General features: G+C 47.1%; 1 protein-coding gene across 8 annotated transcripts in view; it reads right to left on the bottom strand.

Moving 5' to 3' along the window:
* The window catches only part of sgpl1 (sphingosine-1-phosphate lyase 1), an 81713-nt gene that overhangs the window by 44323 nt on the left and 17621 nt on the right, over positions 1 to 19769 (bottom strand). For 5 of the 8 annotated variants that reach the window (XR_013495629.1, XM_078199358.1, XM_078199360.1 and 2 more), the window contains exons 2-5: positions 13633 to 13798; positions 11802 to 11869; positions 6044 to 6191; positions 4493 to 4572 (exon numbers count right to left, since the gene is read on the bottom strand). Coding sequence is in view for 7 of the 8 variants with exons in the window: in XM_078199358.1 (XP_078055484.1) it covers positions 4493 to 4572; positions 6044 to 6191; positions 11802 to 11869; positions 13633 to 13798 (462 nt within the window). In the remaining variant the exon portion in view is untranslated. Of the gene's footprint in view, positions 1 to 4492; positions 4573 to 6043; positions 6192 to 11801; positions 11870 to 13632; positions 13799 to 16291; positions 16374 to 16720; positions 16781 to 16925; positions 16947 to 19769 lie in introns of those variants that run through there. The other 3 variants (XM_078199365.1, XM_078199362.1, XM_078199361.1) reach the window with 3 other exon arrangements.

The raw sequence follows: 19769 nt of genomic DNA, 5'->3' as shown, positions 1-19769 counted from the left end.
TCGGCACAATACTTAGATGGTAGCACTCCTTCCCAACTTCATCCGCACTCCTGTAGCTAGATTTCCATCTCCTCTCCCTGTCTCTTTCCTTTACATTGTCCAGAGTTAAAAATCAAGAGCAAAGTATTTGACTTGCTCTCTCTAACATTACCGAGCGCCTTACTTGGCTGATTCACTGGCAATTAAGAGTCAACCACATTTTTAATCGACTGAAGTAACCTTTGGGCCCCAAAGAGAGTCAGGACAGCAGGTTGCCGTCCCTAAAGGACATGAGTGAACTGTTAGCTTTTTGACGATAATCCAACGGTTTTGTGGTCATTTTTATCTGATTCCAGCTTTTTGCTTCTAAATTTACCATCCTTAAAACATCAATTCAAATTCCATCGTGGGATTTGAACTCATGGCTTCCGGATTACAAGCCCACTAATATAAACACAACAGCACGACGCTCATTTATAATGAGTAAGGAGCCTACTCGTAATTTGAACTCGAATTGAAACTTTGCAATCAAAGAATTCTTCTGGACTGATTTGTGAAGATGGGTTTTTTTTTTGTTTCCCTCTGGTTTGCATAGTCCTTCAAAAGAGAGACTGTATTTGTGTTTTCCTCTGACATGCCTTCTAGTTAGCGTTGTCCATTATTTCCCTCTTTCCGTGGTGGAACAGCCTCTCTATTTTAATTTGTATACAGTGGGTAATTCAAGGTAAAGGTTCCCTCCCTCAACAAGAATAGACAGTAAATATGGCACTGAGTGAGTCACAAACTCCGCACAATGAAGTGGCCCTTCACATTCCTGAAACCATCAAATAAAATTAAACATGAGAAGACTGTGGGATCCAATGTTCTGCCGTTGCCAAATCCCCCTCATGAAGTGTTAAACTGCTCTGTCTTTCCAGAGGGCTTGTTTCACACTTCAAGGCACGGAGTTTTAACCCGGGGTAACACAAGGTGTTCCCAAAACAGTTTCAGGTCCTTGAATTCACCGCAACTTGTGGCAGCTTTCTGTGCGCAAGTCAGCAGTTGCACGCGAACAGTGGTTATGCTGCAAAAAGTGATTCAACAGCTGTGAAATGCATTGGAGTTTCCCCGAGGACGTGAAACGTGGTGTAGAAACGCAAAGTTACTCTCAACTCAATCCAGACTGTGTGCTCCCGAAACTAAAAAGAGAAGTTACTGTTAAAATGACCCCAAGTTCCTCTTTATCATGTGCTACATACTAATGGTCCAGCACGGATGGCAGGATTACGAAGCAAAATGGTCGTAAGATTTTTTAAAAAGCAGCAGGCCATTTAGCCCATCGATCCTGCTCCACTATTCAATAAAATCATGGCTGATCTGATTGTGGCCTTGACTTGAATTTCCTGCCAGCATCCCCACCCTTTACCCTCAACTCTCTCGTCAATTAAAACCGAGTGCTCCGGTTTCCTCCCACAGTCCAAAGATGTGCAGGTTAGGTGGACTGGCCATGCTAAATTTCCCCTAGTTTCAGGGGGATTAGCAGGATAAATGCATAGGGTTAGGGGGATAGGGCCGGGATGGGATTGTGGTCAGTACAGTCTCGATGGGCCAAATGGCCTCCATCTGTGCTGTGGGGATTCTAAGGAAGACTCCAGATGCGGTGGAAAGAGGTCCAAGTGGGGCATGGGCGCCTCTCAGGTGATGGGCTCGTGGGGGTGAAGGCGGGTGGTTGAATCGAGGAATAGACTTCTGCCTTGAATATATCCCCTGGCTCAGTCTCCACAGCTCGCTGGGGGCAGAGAATTCAAACACCAACCACCACCACGTGAAAGGAGACCCCTTATTTTTAAACTGTGGCCCCTCGTTCGAGATTCCACCGAGAGACAACCTTCCTCTCATCATCAACCCTATGAAGCCTCCTCAGAATCTTTGGGCAGAATTCTTCCCTTTCGAGAGCAAGTACGATGGCAGGCAGCTCAGCAGCACCTGTCCACCGACCAGTTTAGCGGGATTCAGCACCTGGAAGCTCATTAATTACGCACAGGCAAGTTCCCCTCCGACTCTTCTGGCGGGTGGGCAGCTGATTCATCCACCTGCGAACCCTCCGCTATTGGGTTCAAAGGTCCCTGCGCGACATTTAAACACCACTCCAGCACAGTCATCAATCTGGAGCCCACCTGTCGTCACCAGACCGTGCAAGATGTCTGCAACCCAGAGGATAAAAGGCTTGCAGCCTCAAGAGGAAGTTCATTCCTCGATTCAACCACCCACTCCACCCCTCCCCCCCGAACCCATCACCTGTGAGGCGCCCATATGCCCCACTTGGACCTCTTTCCACTGCATCTGGAGTCTTACATAGAATCCCTACAGTACAGAAGGAGGCCATTCGGCCCATCGAGTCTGCACCGACCACAATCCCATCCAGGCCCTATCCCTATAACCCATGCATTTATCCTGCTAATCCCCCTGACACTAGGGGGAATTTATCATGGCCAATCAACCTAACCTCCACATCTTTGGATTGTGGGAGGGAACCGGAGCACCCGGAGGAAACCCACGCAGACATGGGGAGAACGTGCAAACTCCACACAGACAGTGACCCGAGGCTGGAATTGAACCTGGGACTCTGGCGCTGTGAGGCAGCAGTGCTAACCACTGTGCCTTCATCCATCCCCTTCCAGTGAACGATGTGGTGTCCCTTTGACCCTCTTGTTTGTGAGCTTTTCATTCAGCCTTGTTCAGTTTCCCTCCCCTCGGTCTTCCCTCTACCTTCCATTGTTCCTCCTCTTCATCCACATCCTTGGGGCGGCACAGTGATTAGCACTGCTGCCTCACAGCGCCAGGGACCCAGGTTTGATTCCCGGCTTGGGTCACTGTCTATGTCGAGTTTGCACATTTGCCCCGTGTCTGTGTGGGTTTCCTCCGGGTGCTCCGGTTTCCTCCCGCAGTCTGAATGACGTGCTGGTTAGGATTGACCCGAACAGGCGCCGGAGTGTGGCGACTAGGGGATTTTCACAGTAACTTCATTGCAGTGTTAGTGTAAGCCTTACTTGTGACACTAATAAATAAACTTAAATTAATCCCTCTGCCAGCCACCGCGAACCCTCCCCCCTTCCCCAAGCTCTCCTTCCACATTGCCCCTCCTTGTCTTCATTAACCCCCCTCCCCTCAGCCTCTCAGTCCCCCCCAGTTGAACTTTAGGCCTTTGTTGTGGTGGTTGCCTGTGTCCCGCAGCACAGTGCTGCCCAGATAGGCAACACTGTGGGGAACCGGGGTGGAAGGAAACCCTGTACTCTCCAAATCCAGGCACCATACTGATCCGAGATGCTGACACAGGAGGGTCCATGGGTCCAGCAGCACGGTGCTGTCCATGGAGACCAGCTCGGTGTGGAGATGGAGGCAGACACTGGTCTGCCGGCAGAGTGGGGAACAGCGCATCAGGAGCGGCGCGACACTGCGGCAGGAAGTTGCTGTACTCACTCCGAATTCTCTGGGGACTGAGCTTGTGCATGTTATCTTTTAGCGATCAGGTTTGACACCGATGTAAATTCCCGCTGGAGTGACGCGAGAATGATCAGCCTGACAGGATGCTGGTGGGCCGCTGTTTTAATGAGATGCAAATGGTGTCAGCGCCACCTGCCAGCGGGAAGAGCAACCCACGTTAACCTGCCATTGGGAGAATGGCGACGGGAATTTACACCGGCGGGATTCTGACATTTCAGTTGAGGGCTGATTGAAACTTAAAGGGAAGAATTCTCCCAATCAAATCTCATTCTTCTAAACTCCAATGAGTATTTTTGTTTTATTCAATCATGGGACATGGGTGTCGCTGTTTGGCCAACATTTATTGCCCATCCCTAGTTGCCCAAGGGCAGTTGAGAGTCAACTACATTGCTGTGGCTCTGGAGTCACATGTCGGCCAGACTGGATAAGGACGGCAGATTTCCTTCTCTAAAGGACATTAGTGAAGCAGATGGGTTTTTCCTACAGTCGACAATGGTTTCATGGTCATCAGTAGATTCTTAATTCCAGATAAATGTTTTAAAATTGAATTCAAATTCCACCAGCTGCCACGGCAGGATTCGAACCCGGATCCTCAGAACATTAGCTGAGTTCCTAGATTAATAGTGTAGAGATAATACCACGTGGCCATCACCTCCCCGGTGATGTATAGGCCCAAACTGCTCAACTATTCCTCATAAGACAACTTCTTCACCTCAGCAATCAGCTTTCTCTGAAATGCTCTGAAATTCTAATCTTGCCAGTGCGCTGCTGCCAATTGTGAGATCTCAGGAGGTGAGACGCAAGGGTTGGAGGTTCCTTCACTCTACAGAAGCTGCCATCCACCCGAAACAACTGATGTGACACTGGCATGGACCACAGGACCAACAAAAAGGAAAATGCAGGGAATGAACTAAAAAGAGATGTTACAGTGTCACAGAAGCTACAGGTTTTGGGACAGAAGAGACAGGAATATTTGTAAATCAGAATTGATCATGTTGTTGCAATAAATTCACATCACGCCACTTCTTACCTTCACCATCAGCTTTGTGAGTTGCTCTTCACCACTGTACACTGTTCCAGAGACTTGCCCTTTCTCCCAATGCACTTCTCCTATAAAACACAAGATGCAGATTCAGCGGATTAAACACCTACCTCTCAAAAGCAGGAAGGTTTCAGCGTCCACCGCATGATTGGATAATGCTGAGCAAGGACCTAAATGGGACTTAATTGTGGAACAAGTTACTCACTGCATGAAGCAGCTGAGCTGAGGCAGCAAAGAGCCAGTGGTAATTCTGGGCGGTCACACACGATTCCACTGGCACCAAGTCTCTTTCACAATGGAAAATGGTGGAATGGGGAACAACATGTTTAATCAAAGAACACACTCAATGCTCAACTGGAAGAATGGGGAATTGTATCACGGCCAAATTGGAATACAAATTAGGCTATTTTTAAAAAATTCATTCACGGACTGTGGGCATTGCTGTAAAGTTTGTATTTACTGTCCATTCCTAATTGTTGAGAAAACAATCATGAGCTTGAATACAACTGGGTGGCTCACTGGACCCATTCATAGGGCAGCGAAGAGTCAACCACATTACTGTGGGTCTGGAATCAACATGTAGGCCAGACTGGGTAAACCACTGGCATAAAATCCCATTGCAATTCTCCCAATGGCAGGTTAATGGTGGGTTGCTCTTCCCACTGGCAGGTGGCGCGGACACCATTTGCAGATTTCCTTCCCCAAAAGGCATTAGTGAATAAGATGGGTATTTACCACAATCCAGCCATTTTATGGTCACCATGACTGAGGCTAGCTTTTTATTCCAGGTTCATTTAGTTAACTAAACTATAAATTGCACACCACCCAAGGTGGGATTTGAACTCATGTCCCCAAGTCATGAATTCAGGCTTACTGATTACTTGTCCAGTAAAGTACCATTTCTTCTTGTTGCAGCCTGGAAACACTCAACTCTACTATCACTAAATGAATATTAGAATCTGCCTGGGTTGCCGTTTGGAGTTTCAGTGCAATGAATAGGTTATTATAAAGCAATGCAGCAACAACAGCCAGCACTGCATTCATATAGTGCCTCGAATTTAGCAAGAACGTTCCAAAGTGCTTCACAGGAGCTTTTATTGGACAAAATTGGACAGTAAGACACGTAAAGAGGTAGTAGGACAGCGAACCAAAAGCTTAAGTTTTAAAGTTTATTTATCAGTGTCACAAATAGGCTGACATTAACACTGCAATGAAGTTACTGTGAAAATCCCCGAGTCACCACACTCCGGCACCTGTTCGGGTACACTGAGTCTCTTAGAGGAGGAGACAGAGGTGGAGAAGTTTAGGGAGGGGACTCCAGAGGTTACGGTCAAGGCAGTTGACGGAATGGGCACCCAGAGTGGGACCAATGAATGCCAGGGCCATTAAGAGGTCAGTATTAAAACAGTCCACGTCAGCAGAAATCTACAAGTGTAATGTTTATGTATACACAATACAATGAGTCAAGCTCTTGCATTGGTAGGGTGTGTAAGGAAGAATAATTTTTTAAAAGTTAAAAATGTAATAATATCAATGTACCCATTGTGCTGTAGTCTTTAAGCTTTAATAGCAGCTCAGACTCCACCAACCCATGCGCAGGCAGGGCTGTGATGTATGTCATTCCGTCCTTAAGGGTTAAGACGCTTGAGGAGAGGTCATCCAGAGCCTTGTTAAGTTTCTTCTGTATCTGTTGATGAGAGAGTGTCAAAAACGTTAAAACGTGCTGCAATGTTCAAGCACATGCACCACAAGAGCAACGCACATCACCCAGGGGTTGCTGCTAACCTCGATCCCTGTGCTCACCTGATACTTAACCAGCAGGAGTCGACCAGCTTATGAGAATGACATTCGTTGGGTACAAGTGGGCGGCATGGTGGCACAATGGTTAGCACTGCTGCTTCACAGCGCCAAGGACCTGGGTTCGATTCCCGGCTTGGGTCGCCGTCTGTGTGGAGTTTGCACGTCCTCCCCGTGTCTGCGTGGGTTTCCTCCGGGTGCTCCAGTTTCCACCCACAGTCCAAAGATGTGCGGGTTAGGTGGATTGGCCGTGGCAAATTGCTCCTTAGGTGTCGCGGGATGTGTATGTTAGAGGGATTAGCGGGGTAAATATGTGGGATTTCGGGGATAGGGCCTGTGTGGGATCGTTGTCGGTGCAGACTCGATGGGCCGAATGGCCTCCTTCTGCACTGTCGGGATTCTATAATTTCTATAAGTGCTAACTTAGTTTTTGATTTGCATTTTTTGTTTTAAAAAGGATATACGATTGAAAACCATTTCCTTCTGCCACTGACTTTGCCAGAACCAACCAAGTACAAAGGGTTGAGTTTATTTGTGGATTTAAGGCTTTGGGAGCACGCAGCTCAGAGGTTGTTGCTTCTTTTATTAAAAAATCACTCTGCAGCAATGAAGCATTTGTGAATTGTTAAAAAAAACACTAATCAGTATGAAGTATTTCCTGACCTAATTCAGGATTCAGCAAGATTCAGTTCCAAACTCTGTGCCTGATACAGACTTGGACGCACTCCAAGAGCAAAGCCAGAGCGTTGCAGCTCAGAGTGAAGTCCACAGGCATAGAAATGCGGATATGAAAGTCCGCCAAAGCCACAATGCCCTCTGCCCCACTTCAACAAACGCTTCAGAATCAGTCACACTGGTGGCTGGGATAATAATCTTTTGTTTGACTTGTTCAGAACACAATCATGAGATTGTCACCATGTTGATCAGAAATGGTTAAAAAAAAAATCCTTTGTATGATCACAGAGCAATACTTCAAAAAATATGGATTATTCCCCCCCCCCCTTACTATACAGCACACAGCTGTCATAAACAGGACAAACACACAGGCGCGCTGGTTCATTACTCTCCATGGAGAGCTGGAGTGGGAATTTTTCACCGCAGGAAGTGTTTGGAGTACAGAACATTGAATCACAGAATCCCTACAGTGCAGAAGGAGGCCATCGAGTCTACACCGACCAGAATCCCACCCAGGCCCAATCCCAATAACCCCATGCATTTACCCTAACTAAACCCCCTGACACTAAGGAACAATTTAACATGGCCAATCCATCTAACCCGCACATCTTTGGACTGTGGGAGGAAACCCACGCAGACACGGGGAGAACGTGCAAACTCCACAAAGACAGTGACCCAAGCTGGGAATCGAACCCGGGTCCCTGGCATTGTGAGACAGCAGTGCTAACCACTGTGCCGCCGTGCCATCCCTGTGCCATCGTGAGATGATTGAAGATACAGGGCAGAGGCAAAGGCTAGAATAGTGGAGCTTGTTCAGGACTGCCCTCACAAAGGGTCAGCCCAGGCTCAGGTGAGCCAACAGGCCTCCAGTAATGTTGGAAGCTGTGGTGATTGAAATTGTTGCCAGTGTACAAGGCAGCAAAGCAACAGGTTGGAAGATCAGGGTTCCAGAAAAAGGAAGCATCACTCCGGATCGAACCCATATTGTCCGTGCACCGAACCCTGACTCACTAAATTCCCTCCAAGCAGGAGCTGGGCAGAGATCAGCCTGCTACAAGTGCTGGGTAACATAATTTTTTTAATTAATTCGTGGGACATGGGCGTCACTGGCTGGCCAGCATTTATTGCCCATCCCTAGTTGCCCGAGGGCAGTTGAGAGTCAACCACATTGCTGTGGCTCTGGAGTCACATGTAGGCCAGACCAGGTAAGGACGGCAGATTTTCTCCCCTAAAGGACATTAGTGAACCAGATGGGTTTTTCTGACAATCGACAATGGTTTCATGGTCATCAGTAGATCCTAAATTCCAGATATTTTTTTATCATAGAAATCATAGAAACCCTACAGTACAGAAAGAGGCCATTTGGCCCATCGAGTCTGCACCGACCACAATCCCACCCAGGCCCTACCCCCATATCCCGACATATTTTACCCACTAATCCCTCTAACCTACGCACCTCAGGACTCTAAGGGGCAATTTTTTTAGCATGGCCAATCAACCTAACCCGCACATCTTTGGACTGTGGGAGGAAACCGGAGCACCCGGAGGAAACCCACGCAGACACGGGGAGAATGTGCAAACTCCACACAGACAGTGACCCAAGCCGGGAATCGAACCCAGGTCCCTGGAGCTGTGAAGCAGCAGTGCTAACCACTGTGCCACCGTGCCGCCCCGATTGAATTCAAATTCCACCATCTGCTGTGGCAGGATTTGAACCCGAGTCCCTAGAACATTAGCTGAGTTTCTGGATTAATAGTTGAGCAGTAATACCTCGGCCATCGCCTCCCCATTGACCTGAACTCGTTTCAATTGCCTGAAGGGGCTGAGGGAGGAATTTATCAAATTGTCTTCCACCCGAAATTGCTAAAGGTTTTTTAAAATTTGTTTTCTCACCTCACCCAAGAGATCGCTGAGCTCCAGGTGGTTGTGAAGTCCCTGTATGACAATGTACCAGATGTCACTATTCTAAAGGTTAAGCTGGATGGGCCTGTGTCTCTTTTCCAGTTCACCATTATTTATGTGTCGGTTGCTGCTATTCCATCCCCAGCACCTCACGATGATAAAAACACCCAAATCAAAGATATTTCAATAACCAGTCTGGACAGCAGTTCTCCATTCACCCTCAGATGAATGTTACATATAAATGACCTGGATTGCGATGTAGGTAGCACAATTTCAAAGACATCATCCTTGGCAACGTATAAACAGTGAGCAGCATATTGGCAGCCTTCAGGTAGGCAGAGTGATCAAATGGGCAGACACATGGTAAACACAGCTTAATATGGGTAAGTGTGAAGTGATGGATGTTCACTGATAAACAAAACATCCACTGCTCAATTTAAGCTTCGTTAGACTTTGAATCCCTTAAGGACATCCAGCACAAAGGCTCCGAGGAGAATACATCTTAAACATAAGAACATAAGAACTTGGAGCAGCAATAGGCCACCTGGCCCCTCGAGCCTGCTCTGCCATTCAATAAGATTATGGCTGATCTTTTCTTGGACTCAGCTCCACTTTCCTGCCCGCTCACCATAACCCTTAATTCCTTTACTGTTCAAAAATCTATCTTTCCTTGCCTTAAAAACATTCAACGAGGAAGTCTCTACTGCTTCACTGGGCAGGGAATTCCACAGATTCACAACCCTTTGTGCGAAGAAGTTCCTCCTCAACACAGTTCTAAATCTGCTCCCATGAGGCCATGACCCCGAGTTCTAGTGTCATCCACCAGTCGAAACAACCTCCCTGTTTCTATCTTACCTATTCACTTCACAATGTTATATGTTTTGAATAAGATCTCCCCTCATTCTTCTGAATTCCAATGAGTATAGTCCCAGTGTTAGATCCCTGACTTTTCACATTCCAAATAAAAGTCCAACAGCGTGTTGCAACCTGTCTCGGGTACAGATCAGATATCAGAGAAGCAGCACATCTCGAGCTCAAGCAGCAGCAATGAGACGGTCCGGCCACAGGAAGGAGGGTCGAGTTTTTTTTAAAATGTGTGTTGGCTGTTGCTTGGTTATTAGTACGCTTGCCTCTGGGCCAGAAAGCCACTTACTCCATTGCCTGGAGCACAAAAGTCAAGGCTGATACTCCCTAGTGCAGTACTGAGGGAGTGCTGCATTGTCAGAGAGCCTGTCTTTTGTATGAGACATGAACCCCAAAGCCCCGTCTGCCCCCTGTGGCGGGTGTGCAAGATACCATGGCGCTATTCATAGAATAGAATCATAGAATCCCGACAGTGCAGAAGGAGGCCATTCAGCCCATCAAGTCTGCACTGACCACAAACCCATCCTGGTCCTATTCCTGTAACCCCATATGTTTACCCTGCTAATCCCACTGATACTAGGGTAAATTTAGCATGGCCAATCAACCTTGTCATGATGTGGAGATGCCGGCATTGGACTGGGGTAAGCACAGTATGAAGTCTCACAACACCAGGTTAAAGTCCAACAGGTTTATTTGGTAGCAAATATCATAAGCTTTCGGAGCACTGCTCCTTCGTCAGATGGAGTGGATATCTGTTCTCCAACAGTGCACAGACACAGAAATCAAGTTACAGAATACTAATTAGAATGCAAATCTCTACAGCCAGCCAGGTCTTAAAGGTACAGATAATGTGGGTGGAGGGAGCATTCAACACAGGTTAAAGAGATGTGTATTGTCTCCAGACAGAACAGCTAGTGAGATTCTACAAGCCCAGGAGGCAAGCTGTGGGGGTTACTGATAATGTGACATAAATCCAACATCCCGGTTTAGGCCGTCCTCATGTGTGCAGAACTTGGCTATCAGTTTCTGCTCAGCGACAATCACCAGGCAAAACCGCTCGACAATCACCAGGCAAAACTGTTCTCTTCCTGTGGGGGAGCACTTCAGCAGTCACGGGCATTCAGCCTTGGATCTTCAGGTAAGCGTTCTCCAAGACGGCCTTCACGACACACGACAGCGCAGAGTCGCTGAGCAGAAACTGATAGCCAAGTTCCGCACACATGAGGACGGCCTAAACCGGGATGTTGGATTTATGTCACATTATCAGTAACCCCCACAGCTTGCCTCCTGGGCTTGTAGAATCTCACTAGCTGTTCTGTCTGGAGACAATACACATCTCTTTAACCTGTGTTGAATGCTCCCTCCACCCACATTATCTGTACCTTTAAGACCGGGCTGGCTGTAGAGATTTGCATTCTAATTAGTATTCTGTAACTTGATTTCTGTGTCTGTGCACTGTTGGAGAACAGATATCCACTCCATCTGACGAAGGAGCTGTGCTCCGAAAGCTTATGATATTTGCTACCAAATAAACCTGTTGGACTTTAACCTGGTGTTGTGAGACTTCTTACTGTGCCAATCAACCTAACCCGCACATCTTTGGAGTGTGGGAGGAAACCGGAGCACCCGGGAGGAAACCCACAAAGACACCGGGAGAATGTACAAACTCCACACGGACAGTGATCCAAGGCTGGAACTGAACCCGGGTCCCTGGCGCTGTGAGGCAGCAGTGCTAACCACTGTGCCACCGTGCCGCCCCACATTGCAAAGGAGGAATCTCCTCCAGTGACCTAGCCAATACTGGAGAGATTCCTCTATAAACATCACCATTTGTTGATCATTAGCTCCGAGCTGTTTGTGGCATCCTGCTGTGCACAAAACAGCAGCTGTGTTTCACTGCATTAAAAGTGACAAAGATCCAGAAATTGGTCTTCTCGGCAGAGGAGGAGGTAATATGTACAGAGGAAACTCAACCTCCTCCATTCCAATGGAAAAATCTGCCCAATTCTTTGCTTATTAAAAATAAATCGCGGCTTGGTAAACAGAAAAATATACTCACAGTCACAGCCAGAAATGGCAATTTCCTTACGATTCTGAAAAAGAATTTTCTAAGTCTTGAGGAAATACCTGTGGAGAGATTTGTAATATTTTTAAGTGTCGGAAGTTAGAAATAAACACAAATCACAAAGTGGCAGAATCCAGGGATGGCTGAAATACTTGAAGGGGAACCTGTGGATCTTCCGTAGGATAATCTGGAGTCTGAAACACAGCAGGAGTGTTCATTCTAACCTCGAACACAAACGGCTCAACATGTAAACCCACACTGCTTCCAAACCAAATAAAAGCTTCATTTACAGCGTTCCGCCCATAAATCTCACATAACAAAAACTATAGAAAGACTGCGATGAGCTTTCAGCCGTGTCTCACTGGCACATCCACCTTGGAGTGTGAATGCTGGGGGTTCAAGTCCCACTCCAGAGACTTGAGCACAAAATCTAGGCTTACACTCCAGTGCTAGCGCTGAGGGGGTGCTGCACTGTTGGAGGTACCGTCTTTCAGACGAGACATTAAACCGAACCCCTGCCTGCCTTGCAGGTGGTAGCAATAGATCCTATGGCACTATCTTGAAGAAGTCTCACAACACCAGGTTAAAGTCCAACAGGTTTATTTATTAAATAATTATGAAATAAACCTGTTGGACTTTAACCTGGTGTTGTGAGACTTCTTACTGTGTTTACCCCAGTCCAATGCCGGCATCTCCACATCATGACTGTCTTGAAGAGTGGGGGGAATTCTCCCTGTGTCCAGGCCAACATTCATCCCTAAATTATTAAAAAATAGATTGTGGGATCATTATTACATAGAAACATAGAAGATAGGAGCAAGAGGCGGCCATTTGGCCCTTCGAGCCTGCTCCGCCATTCATCACGATCATGGCTGATCATCCAACTCAATAGCCTAATCCTGCTTTCTCCCCATAACCTTTGATCCCATTCACCCCAAGTGCTATATCCAGCCGCCTCTTGAATACATTCAATGTTTTGGCATCAACTACTTCCTGTGGTAATTAATTCCACAGGCTCACCACTCTTTGGATGTAGAAATATTTGCTCCTCTCCGTCCTAAATGGTCTCCCCCGAATCTTCAGACTGTGACCCCTGATTCTGGACTCCCCTTGGGAATATCCTTCCTGCATTTACTCTGTCCAGTCATGTTAGAATTTTATAAGTCTCAATGAGCTCCCCCCTCATTCGTCTGAACTCCAGCGAAAACAATCCTAACCTAGTCAATCTCTCCTCCTACATCAGTCCCGCCATCCCCGGAATCAGCCTGGTAAACCTTCGCTGCACTCCCTCGAGAGCAAGAACATCCTTCCTCAGAAAAGGAGACCAAAACTGCACACAATATTCCAGGTGTGGCCTCACCAAGGCCCTGTATAATTGCAACAACACATCCCCGCTCCCATGTTGCTGTTTGTGGGAGCGAGCTGTGACTGCAGAGTTTCCTACACTACAACAATGACAGCCATGATGTGGAGATGCCGGCATTGGACTGGGGTGGGCACAGTAAGAAGTCTCACAACACCAGGTTAAAGTCCAACAAGTTTATTTGGTATCACGAGCTTTCGGAGCGCTGCTCCTTCATCAGATGAGTCCGACTTCTGACATCAATCACCTGATGGAGGGGCAGCACTCCAAAAGCTCCTGCTACCAAATAAACTTGTTGGACTTTATCCAGGTGTTGTAAAACTTCTAACTGTACAACTGTGACTACACTTCAAAAGTACCTCCACTGGTTGTAAAATGCATTGGGACAGCCTGAAGTTGTGAAAGATGCTATATAAATGCAAGTTTCAAAAAACACACTGCCGCAGTTCCTGGTAAACTTACTTTGCTGTTGGAATAGGAACCCATGCAGCCACACTAGCAGCAGAGTGGTCAGAACTGTAATGGCGATGATTTGCCAGGGCTCCAGGCCTTTGCACCGTGCATTCACGTAACTCTTCCCCTTTCCCAGATACAGCAATAGTGTGTCTCTGTACAGGTCCAGCATCTCCTGCAAAAGAAAACCACAAGCAGCAACGTTAGCGACCGTACATTCTCAAATCACTCTGACATAGCAATCAAACTTTACCAGACAGGGCGGCACGGTGGCACAGTGGTTAGCATTGCTGCCTCACAGCGCCAGGGACCCGGGTTCAATTCCCGGCTTGATCGTTGCCTGTGTGGAGTCTGCACGTTCTCCCCATGTCTGCATGGGTTTCCTCCGGGTGCTCCGGTTTCCCCCCACAGTCCCAAAGACATGCTGGTTAGGTGCATTGACCCGAACAGGCGCCGGAGTGTGGCGACTAGGGAAATTTCACAGTAACTTCATTGCAGTGTTAACGTAAGCCTTACTTGTGACTAATAAATAAACTTTATAGACAGGCGACATTCAAGAACAAAGCAGGTCTGTACCTCAACTCCACTTGCACATGTTTGCTCCATTTATCTGGCTACTCTCACCTAACAAAAATACCCCTCTCGTAGTCTAGAGAGCACCAACTAACACCACCCACTCAAACCTAAAGTCTTTTTGGGTAAGAATTCCAGATTTCCACTGTCCGATATGAGGAGAAAGTGCTTCCTAATTGTGCTCCTGAATGACAGAGTGCTCATTTCATGATGACTTCCCACTCTGCCTTGATTACTTCAGATTCTCTGCCTTGTTAAATGTTAAACATCTTGATCAGATCACCCCCCCCCCCACCACCTCCGCCATCTTCTATACTCCACGAACAAACCATGTTTATACAAATAGACATCCTTCACAAACACATCTTCAACCATACCTTTGTCACTTCTAAACTCAACTATCCCAATGCTCTCCTGCTCCCACGATGAATCCCAGCTCGAGCAAGTTCTGCTGCCCATATCCTGCCTTGAACCAAGTCTTATTCATCCATCAGCAGGGTACCTGCTAACCTACATCGGCTCCCAGGCTGACTTCACTTTACTTCAGAAATTTTCATCCCAGTTTTCAAATCCCTCCATATCTCTCGTCATCTTCTCCAGACCCACAACTCTCAGAAACATCTGCACTCCTCGAACTCCTGTGTGTCTTCAATATTAATCGCACCACTGTTAGTGGCCATGCTTTCACCTGCCTGGGCGCTGAGCTCTGGAATTCCCACCATAAACTTCTCAGCCTCTCTCACCTCCCCTTCAGCAAGTTCCTTAAGACTTCCTTCTTTAACCAAGCTTTTGGTCACAGGCCCTAATAACTCCTTCTGTGACGCAATGTCAAACTTTATTTGACAATTGCTCCTGTGAAGGACCCCAGGGTGGTTAACTGTTAAAGCTGCTCCGTAAACATAAGCTGTTACTGTCGTAAGATCGTGATGTGGAGATGCCGGCGTTGGACTGGGGTGGGCACAGTCAGAAGTCTCACAACACCAGGTTAACGTCCAACAGGTTTATTTGGTATCACGAGCTTTCGGAGCGCTGCCCCTTCACCAGATGAGTGGAGAGTTGGGTTCATATATAGGGCATAAAGAGACAAAGGCTCAATTGCAAGATAATGATTGGAATGTGAGTCTTTACAGGTAATCAAGTCTTTAGGGGTACAGACAATGCAACTGGAGAGAATGATAATCACAGGTTAAAGAGGTGTGAACTGTCTGGATAGTTAATAAGATTTTGCAAGAAAAGGCCAAATGCTGGGGGTTACTGATAGTGTGACATGAACCCAAGATCCCGGTTGAGGCCGTCCTCATGTGTGCGGAACTTGGCTATCAGCTTCTGCTCAGCGATTCTGCGTTGTTGTGTGTCTTGAAGGCCACCTTGGAGAACGCTTACCCGAAGATCAGAGGCTGAATGCCCTTGACTGATGAAGTGTTCCCCGACAGGAAAGGGACGCTTTTGCCTGGTGATTGCCGAGCGGTGTCCGTTCATCCGTTGTCATAGCATCTGCATGGTCTTGACTTGATTACCTATAAAGACTCGCATTCCAACTATTATCTTGCAATTAAGTCTGTGCCTATATATGTCCTGTTTGTGAACCCAACTCTCCACACCCGAGGAAGGAGCAGCGCTCCGAAAGCTCGGGATACCAAATAAGCCTGTTGGACTTTAACCTGGTGTTGAGAGAGTTCTTACTGTAGTAAGATCAGCCAACAAACAACTCAACCCTTGACTGGGGAAGCTCCAGTCTTGATGTGCCCTGCTCTCACCTAATGCTCAGTATCCAACAGGAGCTACCACCTTTCCAGGCCAAGTGTGAAATTCAGGCTGAATCGCTAAGAGATACTGGATCCATTGACGCACACCAAATGTTGGCACATAAACTCTACATAGAGCAGGAGTCAAAGCCCAGGAACCAAAGCCTCAAAAAAAAGAATTCATGCAAAAAAGGGTGCTTTATCGGCCATAGGACGTTCTAACTGTATCTGAAGAGATGAGACCAAGTGACTGCAAAGAACAGAAATCCACATGTAGAAACTGTACAACACATAGCCAATAAAAGTGTCAAGATAAGGTTAAGAATGTGCAAACAACACTGTGGGTATACCTACACCACAGAGACTGCAGTGGTTCAAGAAGGCGGCTTACCACCATCTTCTCATGGCCAACACTAGCCAGCAATGTCCACATCCCGTGAACGAATAAATAAATCATTCCTTTCAAAGAAAAATGTATTAAACACCAACACAAAATCCAATAAAAAGCACATTTCTGTCACAAGACTGCAAACAGCTAGAGCTTGTGGGAGAGCTGGAAGTTTGTCAGGACGGAGGAAAGACCAAAAGCAACATTCACACAAAAAAAATAACTGCAGTCGCTAGGAAAACATGAGCATTTCTCCATTACAGCAGTGGCATCTTTTAACCACCATTTTGATGACCAAAGTGCCCACATAACGTCCTAAGTGACAGATCCACTGGCAGTTACCCACCAACATTGTGAATATCTCCTCACACCAGCTGCCTTCCTTACTTACGTAAGAGCAGATTGCACAATGATCCCGATGATTAGATCAGTGTGGCTCCGCAATACATTTTTATGGCTAAGCAAGCATTATTGCAGCAAAGGAAGTATCTGATATAAAAAATGCATCTTCAGTCCGCACACCCCATTAACAGTTGCTTCACACTTTGCAAATCAGATCTCAGTTTGCACAGTAAAGGGGAACATGGTAACTTAACTTGCAAGAGCAATCAAGTTGCCGCTTGGAATAACACAGCCCCGAACACCAACTCCGTGCAACTAACAGCTGTGGTTCAGCAAAAGGCTCTCACACCTCTGGATCAGAGAGTCACGAGTTCAAGTCCTCACTCCAGAGACTTGTGCACATAATCATAGAATCATAGATTCATAGAATGTCTACAGTGCAGAAAGGAGGCCAATCGGCCCATCGAGCTTGCACTAACAACAATCCCACCCATCCCTATAGTCCCCATGTATTTACCTTGCTAGTTCCCCTGACACTAATTTAGCAATTTAGTCTGGCCAATCCACCCACCCCCTCACATCAAGGCAGACATTTCCCCTGCTGATACAGAGGAAGTGCTGCACTGTCAGAGGTGCTGCCTTTTGTGTGAGATGTTAAACCGAAAACTTGCCGACTCTCTTAGACAGATGTACAAGATCCCACTACACTATTTTAAGAGGAGTACAGAAGTTATCCCTGGTATTCTGGCCAATATTTATTCCTCAACATCACTAACCCATAAGATCTGATTAAGAGCACATTGCTGTTTATGGGAGCTTGCTGTACCGAAATTGGCTGCCGAATTTCCTACACTGACATCTCAAAAGTACTTCATTGCTTGCACTGTGCTTTGGGACAATCTGAACTTGTGAAAGGCAATTACTACCCCGTTGCAGATTTGGAAAGTGAACATACTTTTATCCCCTGGCATTCATAGAGTCATAGAGGTTTACAGCATGGAAACAAGCCCTTCGGCTCAACTTGTCCATGCCGCCCTTTTTTTTTAAACCCCAAAGCTAGTCCCAATTGCCCGCATTTGGTCCATATCCCTCTATACCCATCTTACCCATGTAACTGTCTAAATGCTTTTTAAAAGAGAAAATTGTACCCGTACAATTGCACATTCATTGGACTTCATACCAAGAGTCTGAAATCTACCATGAAGATGACTCTCACAACTGGTACAAAACATCTGGAAGACTCGCTGAACATCATTTATCCTCGACCCCATCGCTTCAGATCTGATTCTACTACAGATGTGCAGTAATAGTCTGCATTCCTATAGCACCTCCCTATCTTCACTTGAACCAGAGTAAATGCTGAGAGAGCCTTGGGGGGGGGGGGGGGGGGGGGGGCCGTGGGGGGCAGTGAGAGCAAGCGGGGAGAATGAAGGCAGGAAACAATTGCAATCGAGACGTTATCTATTTAGTCAATTAATTCTAAAGTTAACGTTCTGCCTTCGATGACCGCGTTTTTTCTCCCCCCCCCCCCCCGAAGATAAATCGTTTCTCCCTCTTTAAAAGTGTGACAAATGCATTTGAAATGAGTTGGAAAATTGCAGCAAGCAGGAACAGGGAAGTGTTAGGAATGCAAATACAAGCTCAATGTAGCATCAATTCATTTTACTTACAAATGCCTGGTACTTTGCACAGGAAGGCAGAGAGGGATTTTGATCAGAAGGTTCAGAATTCTACCAGGTGAAACACAAGGCCCCGATCGTGACTGGGAGGGGTCCAGCCAGCAGCCGAGAGGAATTCCAACACCACAACTTGTAACCTTTATTTCCAAATAGATTAAATCAAAGGCCTCATAGTAATATTTAGCAGGCCAACCAAGATGCAGGCAGTGGAGCTATTTTCTCTGATCGTCTCTGTTGAAACTTGAAGCAATGAATTGGGAGGCAAGTTTGAGATTTTAAAAATTAATATCTCATCTGACTCCACCCCCCCCCACCCACCACCATTTTTGAGGGGGTTAAGATGGCCCTCAATGTATTAACCAACCACCAAAATGTAGGTGTCTCTCAAAGGTTACAACACCGAACCAGCAGACAAAGCAAACCTCTGATGACCATTCCATTGGCATTGTCTCCTGACATTCCGTGTCTGCGTGGGTTTCCTCCGGGTGCTCCAATTTTCTCCCACAATCCAAAGGTGTGCAGGTTAGGTTTATTGGCCATGCTAAATTGATCCTTGGGGTCCTATTTTACCATTTTGATTGTAAGTGCTGGGCAGACTTGAAACTGGGAGTGTTTCAGATCCCACTTTTAAACCCGTTCTGAGGCACTCTGCGCGAAAAAATATCAGCGAGTCTGAATCGCTCTGCGCCAGCCTGTGGGTGGGGCTTAACGTGCCCGAAATCCTGCAGCTCCAATTGGCACCTCCAACTGCGCATGCGCAGAACAAAAATGATAGAATGCAGCTCCCCTGCCTCATCGCTCCCGGATAATGCCTCCCCCTGGCCCCCACAGACATTGCCCCACCCCCACAACATTACTGACCCCTTTATCCTGCCACCCCCCCACCCCCCACCAGACCGAACACAGCCCCTCCCCCTTTTCCCTCACTGATCTCAGGCAGAGTGGCAGTGGACCCACCTCCCCCCCCCTACCGATCTCAAGCACAGAGCTGTCGGAAGCTCGGCATGTACCTCCTCACTAACCCTCACTGATGGAGCACCCGAATCGGACTTATGTGGAGCAAGTCTGTTTTGCGCCGATTCCAGATGGGCAAACGCGGTGGTAAACGGGTAAGTGGTGGTAAAGTTGGGCCCACTAAGTCAATTTAAATGCATGCAAATGCATTCAAATGGCTGTTGTGCCCGTTTCGGGCACAGTCTTGATCATGGCCATTTTCGGGTCTTGGTAAAGGGGGAACCGGCGTGGAGGTGGGCGCGGATCGTGCTACTCGCCTCACGCCCGGCTTTACCAAGTTTTCGCGCCCAAAAACGGGCGCAACACGATGGTAAAATCAGGCCCTTAGTGTCAGGGGGAGTAGCAGGGTAAGTACGTGGGGTTATGGCCTGGGTGGGATTGTTGCCGGTGCAGGCTCGATGGGCC

The sequence above is a fragment of the Mustelus asterias genome, chromosome 28, assembly GCF_964213995.1.
Source record: "Mustelus asterias chromosome 28, sMusAst1.hap1.1, whole genome shotgun sequence".
Classification (NCBI taxonomy): Eukaryota; Metazoa; Chordata; class Chondrichthyes; order Carcharhiniformes; family Triakidae; genus Mustelus; species Mustelus asterias.
This window is presented reverse-complemented; position numbering and strand designations above follow the sequence as displayed.